The sequence below is a fragment of the Etheostoma cragini genome, chromosome 21 (genome assembly GCF_013103735.1).
Source record: "Etheostoma cragini isolate CJK2018 chromosome 21, CSU_Ecrag_1.0, whole genome shotgun sequence".
NCBI lineage: Eukaryota > Metazoa > Chordata > Actinopteri > Perciformes > Percidae > Etheostoma > Etheostoma cragini.
In genome coordinates, this window is record NC_048427.1 from 1,666,471 (window position 1) to 1,681,456 (window position 14,986).

The 14,986-nt window shown below is 44.4% G+C and overlaps 1 protein-coding gene across 4 annotated transcripts in view; it reads left to right on the forward strand.

The window, feature by feature from the left end:
• Positions 1 to 14,986, forward strand: part of LOC117936499 (PH and SEC7 domain-containing protein 1-like) — a 69,819-nt gene that overhangs the window by 15,958 nt on the left and 38,875 nt on the right. For 2 of the 4 annotated variants that reach the window (XM_034859566.1, XM_034859565.1), the window contains exons 2-5: positions 1,945 to 4,387; positions 5,058 to 5,175; positions 5,978 to 6,530; positions 7,191 to 7,658. In XM_034859566.1, the coding sequence (XP_034715457.1) occupies positions 2,261 to 4,387; positions 5,058 to 5,175; positions 5,978 to 6,530; positions 7,191 to 7,658 (3,266 nt within the window). In that variant the 5' untranslated portion in view covers positions 1,945 to 2,260. Of the gene's footprint in view, positions 1 to 1,944; positions 4,388 to 5,057; positions 5,176 to 5,977; positions 6,531 to 7,162; positions 7,659 to 12,721; positions 13,266 to 14,986 lie in introns of those variants that run through there. The other 2 variants (XM_034859567.1, XM_034859568.1) reach the window with 2 other exon arrangements.

The window sequence follows — 14,986 nt, forward strand, 5'->3', positions numbered from 1 at the left end:
CCAAAAAAAAGCATTTTGAGCATTTTAGGCCTTTATTTTTAAAGGAAGGCTTAAGACATGAAAGGGAGAGAGAGGGGAGAACATGCAGCAAAGGGCCGCAGATCGAAGTCAAACCCACGGCCGCTGCATTGAAGATTAAACCTGGAGGGGTCTCTTTCAAAAGACGCAAGGACACTGAGGCCCAGTCATTCAGTGCAGTAACCTGATTTGATCTTTATGTTCAATAATCCAGTTGACCCCGCTACGTCTTAAACTGACGTCAATGTAAATCTAATTAAGTCCAACGAGTCTGTGTTCACAGTCAAACAGCAGCAGCGCCTTTCTAATGCAACGACTTGCTGTAATGAGGCAGAAATCAGCCTTGTACATCATAATGAAGGAGGTGTAAATTAATGTAATAATGTAATAATCTGTGTTGTGAGGCAGGTTGCCATCGTTCTGCCTTGTTGTTATTTTGAGGTACTCGCCCTCTTCGCCTGAAGCTTGGCTCGAGCGCTTTTACTCTGTTTGAATATAAATCATTGAAGTATTATTATTTATTATTGTCGTATATGAATCAATTAACACGTCAAACAGCTTCAGTTTGTGTTTGTATTATTTATGCAGAAAATAAAGAACAGGAAACATTACCTGTTCAGGCTGGAAATATAATGCTTTTTTTTATCATTGTCAACAAATAGATTTTGCTGCTGCTGTAAATTATTTTCTTTATATTTTTTGTCAGACTCTACAACACCAGCACCACCTGATAATGTTGTAGTTTCTCCTCCTGTTTTTCAGTCACCCACCACACACTCTCTGTACATCTTTATTATCTGCATTTTATATTTTTCCATTACTTACTTTTTCAATATTATTTATTGCATGGTCACACTTCAATATTATTTATAGTATGTTTACTTACTTTTTCAGTGTTATCTATGGTCACAGTTCACAGGTCACAGCATTAGAAACCTCCCAGTGGCTTATAATGACAGCATGAGGCTGTTGCTGAATGCTCCAGAAACTCCAGTGCAAGCCATATGTTTGTCAGCGTTGGGGTACCTACCTGCTCTGCTGTTTCACGTAACCTGATGTATAGATTCATGTGGAGGGTATCTGAGTCGGAAAGTGACATAATCCCTGTTTTGGCTGACCCTGTGCGTAGTTCTGTCAGATTCTCCTCCAGACTGTGGAACCATTGTCTGGATGTTAGACACTGAACATTGTGGAAGGTGTTGTTGTTGTTATTTATGTTTGTGTATGTTGTTATTGTGATATGGATCCCCCTGGGTCTGAAATACAGTTTACTGGCTATATTATTTAATTACATATTGAATTTCATTTTAGCGTCACTTACTTTACTTAGTTAAATAAAAAATAAAAATTCAATGAAAATAGTGAACTGATTAGTTATGTAACTTGTGAAGACATCGTAACCATCCACATCGTAACCATCCACATTGTAACCATCCACATTATCTTTTTTTAATTTTAAAATTTTTACAATTTGGTTGACGGAAACCCAAATTTCTGATTTAGAAACTTTTTGAAAATTGGGCCAAATGGGACCGAGAGGACAACAGGAGGGTTAGTAAGTTACCTAAGTCATAGGTAGTACTTAAATAAGGCACCTGAATACTGAATACTTCCAAATGTATAAGCTTGGGGCTTACAGGGAACTTAAGGAAAGTATTAAGAGACAGACACATTGTTGGTTTTGGTCTTTTCATGGCATTTATCGCCAATAAGAAGAAATGTGTGCAGCCTTGTCCTGTTGTATATAATGTTGATATAATTACATTTACTGTACATTGAATATAAATAAGAACCTAAACTGGTGTCACCACTGAGTTAATTAATGCATGCATCACAAATACTGGAATATCCTGTGCATAACGAGCATAGTTGAGAGACTCCAAGGAAAACATATCCTCTTTTTTTTTTTATTTCTTTCATTCACAGGTATGAAGACTAGGGAGCTGTTGGAGGTGTCCCATGGGCATGTTTGTCCTCTGGCCGTCCAGCCTGTGTGTCTCTGCTCTGCACACAGACGCTCTGGGAGGGAGAAGAAAGACCGTCTAAAAATAAACTGACACACTCCACCAGCAGAAAAACAAACCGACAAATAGAAGAAGAGAACAAAAAAGAGCTTGCCTTTTTTTGGCTCTGTCTCTCTCTCTCTCTCTCTCTCTCTCTCTCTCTCTCTCTTTCTCTCTTTCTCTCTTTCACTCTGCTCCATTTCTGTTTCTCTGTCCTCATTACGGCTTGAGAGGAGGTCATGTCCCAGTCTGGAAAAGTCCTTCATTTGTATGTGGAAGTGAGGTCTGCCCCAGATCAGAGCGGAGGGAAGGAAGAGATTGCTCAGGGGCATTCGGTTCAGGACAGTCCAGCGGAGCTCCTGTCTCAACTAGCGAGCCAGACATGCGTCACCAAGGCCTCCGCGGCTCACCGCATGCTTCAGGACTGCACAGACAGCCGGTTTCAGCTCCAGCAAGCCAGCAGCTCCCAGGCAGTCTCCAAGCTTCGGAGTATACCGTGTGATGGAGTGTCTGCCGTCCCCTCTTCGCCAATAATGCCCTCTTCTGGAAAGGTTTCTGTCCCTCACACGCCCCCCAACTGCCAGAGGTTTACCAAAGAAGAGGTCAATGATGGTACGCGGTCTGTGGTCACCTTCAGCTACATTGAGAAGTCCAATGTGAAGACGGTGGAGAGTCCACGCAACTCTGTGTGCGAGAGAGGGACCAGAGAGGAACGATCCACCCCCTCTTACTTTCGTAAAAGACTCAGTGACCCAGTTTGGTTTGGGAGTCCCGATTCATCGTGCAGCTCTAGTCCCAAGCTGACATTTCGATCTCCGGGAAGTCACCAGCAGACGTTCTCTCCCGGTCTTCGCCAATCAGCCTTGGACCCCATCGGCAGGGCAGCTACCCAGAGGGCTGTGGAGGAGTTCGGCTCCCCTCTACTGAGGATTAAACTAGCCCACGCACTTGAGCAATCCTCATCTTCGCGGTTCAACCAACAGCCACGCTGTCAGTCCTGGGCCGGCTCCCCTGTTCAGCGTCAGAACATCAGCGTGAATCTCAAAGACTTCACAGATAGGAGCCAGGCTATTTGTGGGCTGCCTCGGAGCCCAGCGTCAGACCAGCTATCCTCCCAGTCCAGGCAGTCCCCCCACGCAAAGCCAGAGTCCTGTCTCAAGTCCCAGAGCCCTCTCCACTGGTCAGCAGAGGCCAGAGCTTTGGGAGGAAGTCCAGCCACCAAAAGACATGTTCACAGGTCCTGCAAAAGGAGCACCCCACCACAGGGAACAATGCTCCAACTTGGCAATAATGTAGTTGAGGGCTTAAACCAGTTAAGTGACAGTAAATCCTCCTCTCCAGCTCATAGCCCTGAAGTCGCCCGCAGGTTAGCGGAGGAGGCGACCAAACTATCATCTGTTCTCACCGAGGCACGCAGGTCCTCAATGCACAACGCTTTAGGTGATCCCGCCGGAGAATTTCACAATCCAGCTCCAAACGCACAACAATCTAAGCAAACGCTTAAGATGAACATCCCTTTAAACGAGCAACACGCGCAAGCAACTGACAACACGGACTCCCACCAGCCTGAAGACCCCCGTACTAATTATCAAACACACCAGGAGGACTGTGTCCAGAGGGCCCAGCATCAGAGCTCAACTTATGCAGCTAATCAGAGTTCCCCCGCCATTCCTTCACGTGTTTTCCGTCCGTCTCATCCTCCCACTGAGCTCAGCTCTCCCATGAAAGACCCCAGGTTATTCCAAGCTGAGCTCCGAGCCCCGGACACCCCCACCCTGCATCGCCGTCAACTCCGGTACGCCAGAGACTCCTGGACCCCAGGCCTGGACAAGAGAGGGGACCTGAGCTGTTTCGAGAGAGGCGACTGCACTGAGCTTGCACGCAGGCTCTTTATCACTCAGAGTGTTGAGGAGGTGCCGGTCAGCTGGACATCAAGGCAGCAATGGGGGACACAGGTGGAGAATGGCCCGAGGCCGAACCCTGAAGCTGGATTTAAGTCCGTTAACGACCAAACGCCTGAGAGTCAATCCAGTCACCGTCGTCGGCCGCTCAGTCCCACAGCCCAGCAGAAACGAGCTGAGCAGAGGAGGAGAGAGATCCTGCTCCTGGGCCCGGTGGTGCTGGACTCTCCGGAGGAGGATGAGGATGAAGAAGGCCAGGGCGATGAGATGGAGGGGTATGAGGCAGAGCAGCAGAGGGTTCAAGAGCCTCCAGAGGCGGAGCAGAACGGAGCGATGGGAGGGTCGTCCTCGCGGAGCTCCAGCGGCGTGACGGGCAGCTTGGGGGACAGAGACTGTGTGTCCCCCGAGTCCAGTCAGTCCAGTCACCAAAGCAACGAGACCGGGGCCGCCACCTCAGGAATACAGGTGGGCTCTGTCTGGGGGAACTGGTGATACTTATAACTGCTTTTAAAACTATTTTATTTATTTATTTATATATTCAGAGACTTTAGAGTTAAAGGAATATGTTGAAATTTTTGGAAATTTTTGAATTCACTTTTTTGTCAAGAGTCTGATGAGAAAATTGGTAAAACTGTCCTGTGTGTGTGTGGCGCTGGAGCCAGGTGACTGTGAGCTTAGCTTAGCATGAAGACTGGAAGTAGGAGGAAACAGCTAGCTCTCTCCAAACGTCAACATACTTCAAACCAACACTACTAAATCCTACAAATGATGAAACACTTTGTATTCTTATTTTTATTTATTCCCCATGCAAACAGACCTGTAGAACAGACATTTATATTATATAGCATATTTATTTTAAATCAGAAATCAAGAAAATGTTGCATTTAACTCCCCCTAAAGCCACATATTGTTGTTTTCCCGTTTATGTTTGTTAATTAGGCTTAAAAGGTGTTGATTGATGTGTTTTATAACTTCAGAAACAGCAATAAGATATCTTTCCTCCTTTTGCCCATTAGAATGACAAGTTTATCAAATGTAGTGCCATTCCTTTAATGCTGCACTGCAGAGCTAGCCTAATAAGTGTGTGTGTGTGTGTGTGTGTGTGTGTGTGTGTGTGTGTGTGTGTGTGTTTCAGACGGACAGTGGCTGTGCAGTGCCCGTACCCTCTCTCCATTGTCAGAGGATTGCTCGTGCCAAGTGGGAGTTTTTATTCGGGACCCCTGCTGAGGAGGCTGCAAGCAGGGGGGAGAAAAGTGAGAGCATGTCCTCCTCGATGTCATCTGCACATCATGTTATACCGGGTTTTTATTTATATAATCTATGGATCTCAGATCAACACAAACAGAGAGAGAAAGCAGATCAGTCTGAAGCTGCAGAAACTTCACCTTCATCAACCTGCCGAGAAACTCAGAAAAGAAGAAGAAATGTTAAAGGTCATGAAGGCAGCTCTTATTGTGAAAAGCCTGTCATAAATGAGTTTAACATATCAGTCTGTTTCATGAAGACGGGCTGATCGGAGCCTAATTCAGAGGAGATTATACCTAATGTTTGAGTTAGAAAAGCAGAAATTAGGAATTATTGAGACTAAAATTAAGGGAATGGATGTTGATGATAATCACAGACTGGAATATGTCAACTTTTACTCAATACTATTTCAAAAACACTTCAATTTGTTTTCAAATGCTATAAAATTGAATAAGACGCCCCAAAACTAATGAAAGTAGAGATTTGTACTTGGCAAAGAGCGTTGGGTGGAATCAATCATGTTATTTGGGGAATTTAAAAAAACATTGATACAGTACAACGGGTCAATTTGACCCGAGGACAACATGAGGGATAATGGAGAAAATGCCAAAAAATAATCTTAAAAAAGACAAATCTTACCGGACATCTTTCAGTACTTTTCTGATACCGAAGTTTGGTACTAGGCCTTTAAATGTAGATCTGTAACAATCAGAGCAAGCGGATAATCTAAATATGTTTTCTGTCCCAATATAGCCAATCACATCTTTTTTTAAATCACTGATGTGGATGTTTGACTCTCTCCATGTGCAGATTCTCTGGAAGCCTCCACAGCTCCTCCCAGCGGTAACTCCAGCGAGTCTCCCACCCCGACTCCCCCGTCCTCCCTCCCTGTGCTCTCTGCCAATCACGAGGTCCAGCATGTGGAGGTCGAGCTGCTGACCCCTCCTCCGGCCATAATCGGAACCTCGCCCAAAACCGGCATCATCCGCCGCACGTTAAAGTACTCCGAAACCGACCTGGACGCCGTCCCGCTGCGCTGCTACCGGGAGACGGACATAGACGAGGTGCTGCTGGCCGAGCAGGAGGACGCAGACTCTGCGTTTGGGAGTAACCGCAGTGTGCAGGGCACCTCGGGGACCGGCAGCAGCCCTTTGGGGGGTCTGGTTTATGGCAGGACAGATGGGGAGGAAGGGGAGGAGGGGGAGGAGGGAAGGGGAGAGGGGGAGGAGGAAGAGGAAGAGGAGGAGGAGGAAGAGGAGGAAGAAATGGTGAGCTGGGCCAGTGTGAGGATGCAAGGTGACAACAGGAAGCAGCAGTACGCAGCTCAGGACCCGTCAGAGGGGTTTGGTCACCTTCTGAAGAGGTGAACATGACACACACACACACACACACACACACACACACACACACACAGTCTCTCACACCCAACCACACCCACACACACACACACACACACAGTCTCTCATACCCACACACACACACACACATACAGACAGACACACACACACACACACACACTCACACACACACACAGTCATAAACACAGTCACACACACACAGAGTCACACACACACACACACACACACACACACACACAGTCGTACACACACACACACACACACACACACACACACACACACACACACACACACAAACATACATACACACACACACACACACACACAGTCATTCACACAGTCATACACACACACACACACACACACACACACACATTCATGAATCATTATTCATTAAAAAAGTTAAAATTCTCTGAATCCAGCTTTTTAAATGTGAGTATCTTCTAGTCTCTCCTCTCCTCTGTGAGAGTAAACTGAACATCTTTGAGTTGTGGTCTAAACGAGACATTTGAGGACATTATCTCAGGTTTTTGGGAGACATCTCCGTCTTTAACAGCACAGCACGTCCCGACTCGACAGAAAATACAGCTGAAGTCTCTTTTTCTATATGTTTCCACATAAACCACTTAGGTTGCAGTGTTTCTAAAGCCTCCCTCTCTGTCCAGACCCATGGAAACCTTTTTTGACGGCCACCACCCGGCCCTGAAGTCCCCCATCCTGGTCTCGGGTCCCCGCTGTGCAGCAGAGGACACCTTCAGCCGCCACTTTGAGACCATCATGGAGTCTCACCGAGCCAAAGGCACGTCGTACAACAGCCTGGACAGCGAGGAGCTGCTGACCTCCAGCACCCAGACCGTCCTGACCTTTGACCTGCCCACGCTGACCCCCGCCATCCACGGGCCGGTCTGCCAGAGCGCCAGGCAGATAGTCCAGCTCAGCTTCGCCCCGCTGGCCCACGACGAGAGGCCCAGCATCTCCGACTCCATCTTCACCGTGACGGGGGACTCGGACGCCACCAGAGCCCCCTCCAGCGAGAGGCTGAGCAGCGGGTCGGACGACACGCCCCCCAAAGGGCGGGGGTGTTCCCAGCTGGGGAGCAGCTGGTACAGCAACCCGTCTTTCTCGTTGCCAAGGTGAGTTAGCACCGTGAAGACATGATTTCTCAGTCCTAAGCCGGATGGATCAGCACATAAGAAGCTAGCGTAGTGAGAACAAGACAGATTAGGGAAAGAGGAAGGAAGAACGAAGGGGTGCCATCAATCCAGGCGACGGCTAGGGGAGCGGCATTTTGGAAAAGATGTCATAATATAATGCCAGATTAGATGTTTATACTAGAATAAGGTGACCAAACGTCCTCTTTGGCCCAGACATGTCCACTTTTTATGTACTGTGTGTGTGTGTGTGTGTGTGTGTGTGTATGTGTGTGTGTGTGTGTGTGTGGGGGGGGGGGTTTATAAATTAATGAATTGAAGAAATTTCACAGTTTTTCATGCTTTTTCATGGGACCATTGTAAGCGTGTACTTAAATTGACTGCCGCTTTGCACACAATACTACGGTAATTTGTTGCATGAAGTAATTCCAGAGAGGCTACCTTGTGTGCTCAAAAGCTCACATAGACACCACAAATCCTTTTCTTATTACATTGAAAAGGTTTTAATAGATATTTAGTTGAAGCGGACACAGAATAGATTATATTTAGAACATGACTTAATTTATTTATTTGAAAAGAGCTATTATTTTGTCATAGGTTGTTACATATTATCTCGGTTTTTCACGGGACCGTTATAAGCGTGTACTTAAATTGACTGGCGCTTTGCACAAAATACTACGGTAATTTGTTAAATAATTCCCAAGAGGCTGCCTTGTGGGCTCAAAAGCTCACATGGACACCGAAAAACCTTTTCTTATTACATTGAAAAGGTTTAAAGAGATATTTAATTGAAGCTGACACAAAATAGGTCATATTTAGAACCTTATTTCATTAATTTATTTGAAAAGAGCTGTTATTTTCTTACATGTTGTTACATATTTTATTACATAAGGTATTTTTGTACCATTGAGGCATGATAAAGCACGTTCATTAACCTCTGAGACGCCTGTCTGAATATTGGTTTCGAAGCCGGCCTTGTGTCCTCTTTTTGGGAAATCAAATCCTGGTCCCCCTATACTAGAAAATGGAGAAAGGACTTGAACTTTCTGGAGGGCTCCTAAGAAGCTTCGTGCTGGGGAGAGACGTGTATGACTCACATAGTCTCACATGAGACTCACTCTCATATGCTTATTTGGCTTATTGTCTATTTTGTCGATTGGTCTCGAATATTTTAGTTGCTGTGTTGTTCGGGTGGGTGGTGATGACGAAGGGGGGGGGAGGGTTCATGTTGCAAGTTGTGTGTTGTGTATGTTGGTAAAAAGTTAAAAGGAGAATGGTTAATCACAAAAGAAATTCCACCAGTTTTTCATAATAATACTATTAGTAATACATTTTATTTAAAGGCGCCTTTCTCGGCGCTCAAGGACGCCGTACAGGGTACGTACATTAAAAACAGCAAAAAAGATGCTACACAACAAAAACAACAGAAAGGGAGCAATAGACTTTCAAGTAGGAATAGGCAGTTTTGAACAGATGGGTTTATAAGTTGTGACTTGAAAAAGATATTCCTAAATTGGGGTGGTAATGAGTTAGATTAGGTTAGATTAGATTAGATTATACTTTATTCAACCCACAATGGGGAAAATTTGTTATTATAGCAGCACCATTTTGTTAATAACAGCAAAAAACAAAAAACAAAACACACAAGAAATACAGGCAAACAATAGACAATGATTGTAAGGTAGACTAAGTAAGCAAAATGGCGTCAAATAAAGGTATTTTAAAGTGCGGTTGCCATGATACAGGAAACAATATTGCGTTGTAAGTGACGTTAAAAATTAAATTGAATGTGTAATTAGAGTAATGAAGCAAGAGTCGGTAGCATAATATAAATTATATTAACCTATAACCATAAATGTTGAAAAGTAAGTACTTTTCCAGAGACGAGGAGCTTCATTGTACTACAGTACATGATTGTACTTGGAGGATAATCCCCAATGTTCTGTTTAGTTAAAGCAGCTGACGGTGTTGACGAGTGAGATGCAGGCGAGCTGCTCTTCAGGCATTCACCAGGACTCTGAGTGAATCTGGGTCATGTTTGTTGTTGCAGATCATTCTGCTTTCTGTTTATCTGCACTCTACACGGAGTAGTTTGAGTGGATTCGTCTTATTAACGCCATCACACAGTAGTGTAAATCTTAGATAATGAGTCTTCTGAGTTTCAGTGTGCGTTGAGAGTGTTAAGCCTGATTCTTTACATCATAGACACGTCTCTTAAAGAATAGGTAACGTCTGCACATAAGGCCCACTTGGACTTAAACTTTTTATTTTGTATTTGTTCCCCCATCTGGTCTGATCCTGTATTTTTAATCGATGTTGTCGTATTTGTTGTCATGTACTGTGTGTCAACGTCTTGCTACTGCAGCAAAAGTAATCGCCCCTCGGGGACAAATGAAGGTCTTGAACTTCAACTTGAACTAGACACGTCTCTTTGCATTGGTAATACGGCTCAGAGAAAGACACAAACTTAACCCCGGTCTCACACCAGTAGGCTACCTGAACTAGCATATCAGCCGATACTGAGTACCGATCCAATACTAGCAGTCTGGCATAAAGTACTTGAAAGCAACACTCGAGTAAAAATACAAGATTAGCAAGTAACATCAGCTTGTTAGTAGTTGGTTGGCTTTACTTAAAAGCAATACTTAAATTAGTACATTGCATTGGTAATCAGGCTCACAGAAAAACACAAGCTGAACCCGTTGTCATGTCAACCTGTTTCCTCTGAATGAACAGTTCATAAACTCTTATGAATAAACATCGTAAGCAGTTCAATGTTCATGAACGTTGTCGGTGTCCTGACGAATGAGAGGGCAGAGCAGTGCTGCAGCATTATTCTGGAGCCGAGTAACTTTAGAGTGAAGGTCGCTAGAAGGCAGCATGTGGTCCCTCTGCTGTGTGTGTGTGTGTGTGTGTGTGTGTGTGTGTGTGTGTGAGACAGATGGCTGGTGCAGCAGCAGTGAGAAACTCACCTTGACTGTCAGACTCCCAGAGTCTTTTCTTTTACTTCTCCACAGACTCTCCATAAGAGATTATATTTCATATCCAGAATATTTTGTCTTTATGCAACATTCAGAATATTCCTTCACAGCAACACAGAAGCTCTCTTGATGCATCTTACATCTTCCTTCTGGGAAGATAGCTGGGATGCCAGTGAAAGTCACCCTAAGTTACTGTGACATCACTGCAGAGGCAGAGCGACAGCACTGGGCACTCTGCTGCTTTGACCACTAGAGGGCAGAAGAAGATAGAAATCATCATGGCAGGTTCTTTTTTTTGTTAATCTAATGCAGGTGGGTATCTGTGAGCAGCAAGGACAGAACAGAGGTATGTGTGTGTGTGTGTGTGTGTGTGTGTGTGTGTGTGAGTCACAGAAAGTCTTACAAACAGTTTAGCAGGTTCATTTTGCTCTCTCTCCTCTTCTAAGCCAGTGTCTTTGGACATAAACTCACACATTAGTCTCCCGACTTCCTGATAAAAGTCGGCATATTAACCCTCATATTGTCCTTGAGTCAACTTTGACCCGTTTTCAGTTATTTATTTATATTGGCACAAAAAATAATTGTAATAAGCGCTGAAATTGTCAAAAAAACCTCAGAAAAAGCACCTACTATATTAACAAAAGTGACAAAAATGATGGAAAAAGCAATAATAATGTTGAAAAAATGTGACTAAATGGTTTATTTTCAATGGTCGACGGGAAGACAACGCAAGGGTTAAAGCCAAATCTCACTAAACTAGCTCGGGTAAATAATCTTAGCACACTTCTATAGCCAGGCCCAACTCTGGCATCCCTGGAGTTGAGGAATCCAGGGGCGAGCCGACGGGAGAAATATGTCTGAAGTTCATACTTTGATTAAAGTTGGAATTTCACTCCCCACCCGTGCTCCTCCTCCTCTCCCTCCTTCCCTCCCTTCACCCTTTTCAGGCGGTCTGCACCATCAGACAGTGGCTCATTGTGCAGAGTGCCCAGCGGACCGAGAGGAGGGTCAATAATGAGAGGCTGACACGGGGAATCCTCTCGGATCCTGAGGAGACGATGCCAACAGGTGGCAAAGCTTCAGTTTGAGTGCCAGCTTCATCTTTAGATTGTGAACACTGTGGATATGGAGCTGGATTGGCTTCTTTATTACATGAAAATAAATGATCTGCGAGAAGAAGAAAAAGAGAGTTTGAGAGAAAAAAGTTATCACATTAATAGCAAAAAAGCATTTCATAAGAGAAAGAAAACGTTTTCAGACCAATAGGAAAAAAAATCTCTTTCAAAATACTTTTTAAACTCTCAAATGTATTTGTTATGCTATCAGTGTGATAACCTTTCTCTCAAAGGTTTTTTTTCTTCTTCTCTCAGATCATTTGTTTTCTCGCATGTGTAAAAGAAACAACTCTAGCTCCATACGTGGACGGCACTAAAAGCAAAATCTAAAGACCTACTTCTTTAATACGGCTTTTAATTGAGATTCTATCTATTAATGTATTCAGCTATTGATGCATTTTAGCTGGTTTTACTTCTTGGTGTGTGTCAGTTTCTCCATGTTGGAGTTTTTCTCCGTGTCTAATCCCTCCTCTGGTGTTTCTTTTCTGTAAAATAATATTACAAGAGCGTTTCCTCTGCTCCGGTTTGTCATTCTTAGTGAATGCTGTTCCTATCGACTGTTTTATTTGCAACAAAGCCCGCATCGCTGAGTGTGATTTTTGTGAAACACTTTGGGTTAAATATTGTGTGTGTATGGAAAGTGCTTTACAAATAAAGCCTGATTGATAGATATATTGATGTTGTAAACAGACTCCACAATGGACTCAGGTGCTGACAAAAGGCCACCTTTGTATAGGAAACAGCTGAAACGCACCTACCGGGCAGGTAGATCACCTGACACCTCGTACATGTGTTTTCTCTGTACGTGTGATAAAAGATCACAACAGAAACAAGGTGGACTAGGACAAGGGTGGATAAATACAGAGTGTGTGCAACTGGAGATGCAAAGACACAAAGAGGGGTAGGAAAGGAGGAGGAGGAGGAGGGGGGGGATTTTTAGGCAACAGACAAGCCAAGTTTCATGCCATGCTTTGAATCCAAGGTCAGCAGGGTACAGGGAGAGTTTACACAGTGGAACAGGGTGGGATAAAAAAAGAGAGAGAGAGAGAGAGAGGGAGGAGTGAAAAGAGGGAACAACAGCAAACAGACTCAGAGAGAAAAAAGATAGAGCAGGAAAGGCATTGCAGGACAAACAGCTCTTTTACTTTGAGGGGGGAAGGAAGCTCGCTGTGAGGATCGAATGACAGAAAACACAGAGCGAGAGTGAGAAAGTGGAGGACAGAGAAAGGGATCTGGACCCATGAAGTCGCAGTTTGACTCAGATCTGAGCAGAGGAACGTCAAAGTCTGCGGGCCCCGAGTCGGGAGAGACTACAGGTGTGGCTCCGCGACAGTGATGCGTTCAGGTAACGAGGCCGTTAGAAGAGGAGGGGCCGGTCGGGTCAGCGGTCTGAGGCGAGGGGGCAGTCGGGGGACACCGTCTGTCTTCTGCTGTCAGGGTTCAGCTGCAGTCGGAGAGGAGAGGTATCTGTCGATTAGGCGGTCTGACCCCAGGTAGGTCGTCCCCCCCCCCCCCCCCCCCCCCTTAGGAACCTGTCTCACCTGTCTGCGTATGTAAATCAGAGGATTTGAATACCAAATATAAACCGGAAGGAAAATTCAAATGATCTTTTTGGGTGTCAGGAGGCATGCAGAGTGTATGTGCAAGCCTGTTTGCTTCATTTTAAAACATTGTTGATCTCCCACAGGTGTCTGAAGTAAAGTTGCAATAGTGATATGTACACACTTTAATTCTTCTCTTATCTCATCTTAATTTTGAACAATGCTAGCAGCACGGCTGCAGGGACGGCAGTGTTGGTCACACTATCACATAGATTGCCATGACATTTCATACAGACATTCATGTTTCCCCGGAGGAGCCGAGTGACTTTGGGGAGCCGGTGACGTTGCCTATCGCCTCCATAATGTTGACTTTTATGCATTTTTGATATATTTCTCTACACTGGGCTCACAAACCTTTCAGTGGCAGTTCCACCTCGTCGTCGGTCCAAGTAAATAAAATCCCAGCTCTTACTTTTCACCATTGTTCTTTCTGTATTTTCAACTTCTACATCCATGTTTTTCAACATCGTCTTCCTGTTTAAACCGGCACGCACATGCCCAGTGTGTGGGAGTGGTCAAGTGATATGTGTTGTCAGGCGTGTTAAAGGAGAATTCAAACAAATTTTTACGTTAATCTTGATCACTATAAATATGCCAGCACTGTTATATACCTGTATAAACAAAAGAAAACAACCCGAATCGGTACGGGCAAATTTCAGATGCTGCAGCTTCGTCTATGAGCTTCCACTTAGCTAAACCGGCAGTTTTAGTCAGTCTGGGTATATTTTTGAGTGCCTTTGTGACTCTTAAAAGACACAAAATGCAAACCTCTGACTTTTCTTCCAGCACCACCATGAGGTTCACATTTCTGTTTTGTTTATGTTTTTTATAAAAGTTTTGGCACAAAATTTGGTTAAGATAGTTATGGTCCCGGGATGATGAATGCTAATAACTTTGGTGACCTAATGACTTTTCATATAGCGCCACAAGCAGGTCAACAGTTACGGTTTTGTAGTGAAACGTTTCAACAGGAAAGATCGGGATGAATTATGGAACACGTGTTCCGGATAAGTTGTCGAAGATGGATGGATGGATGGTGTTCATGTTCCCTCAGGATGAAATGTACTGACTCGGGTGATCATCTGACTATTTATTCAATTTTAATTTGTCCAAAGCTTTTGTTTATGACCAAGATATTGACCTTCCAGCCTTAGCAGTACTTTGGCGCTGCATACTGATTAGCAGCATGCTAACACACTGACCTAAGAAGTTAAAATGGTAACATTTAGCCCACCTGTTTAGCAGCAACATGTTAGCAGTTAGCTCAAAGCTCTGCTGTTCACACAGTAAGCCTGCAGCCTATCAGTGGCTGGCTGATTTACTTCTTGTTCTTCTGTGTACTTTGTAAACCAAAGTTGACCATTGAACCCTCGTAGCTTTCTTATCCAATCGGCTTGTGTTATTAATTACTGTTTGCTCTGTTCTGAGTAAGGATGTATAAGGGTGGGAAGCAGAGCCCGGGGAGTGTGGTTTTTCTTGGCTTGTTCCTCATGCTGTGAAATCCAAATGAGAGCTCTGCTTGATCAGGAAGTGTTGATGATGTTTTGGAAATTCATCTCTCAGCTGTTGAACTGTCATTGCTTTGTATCTGCCCGGCTAGCGTGACCAGAATG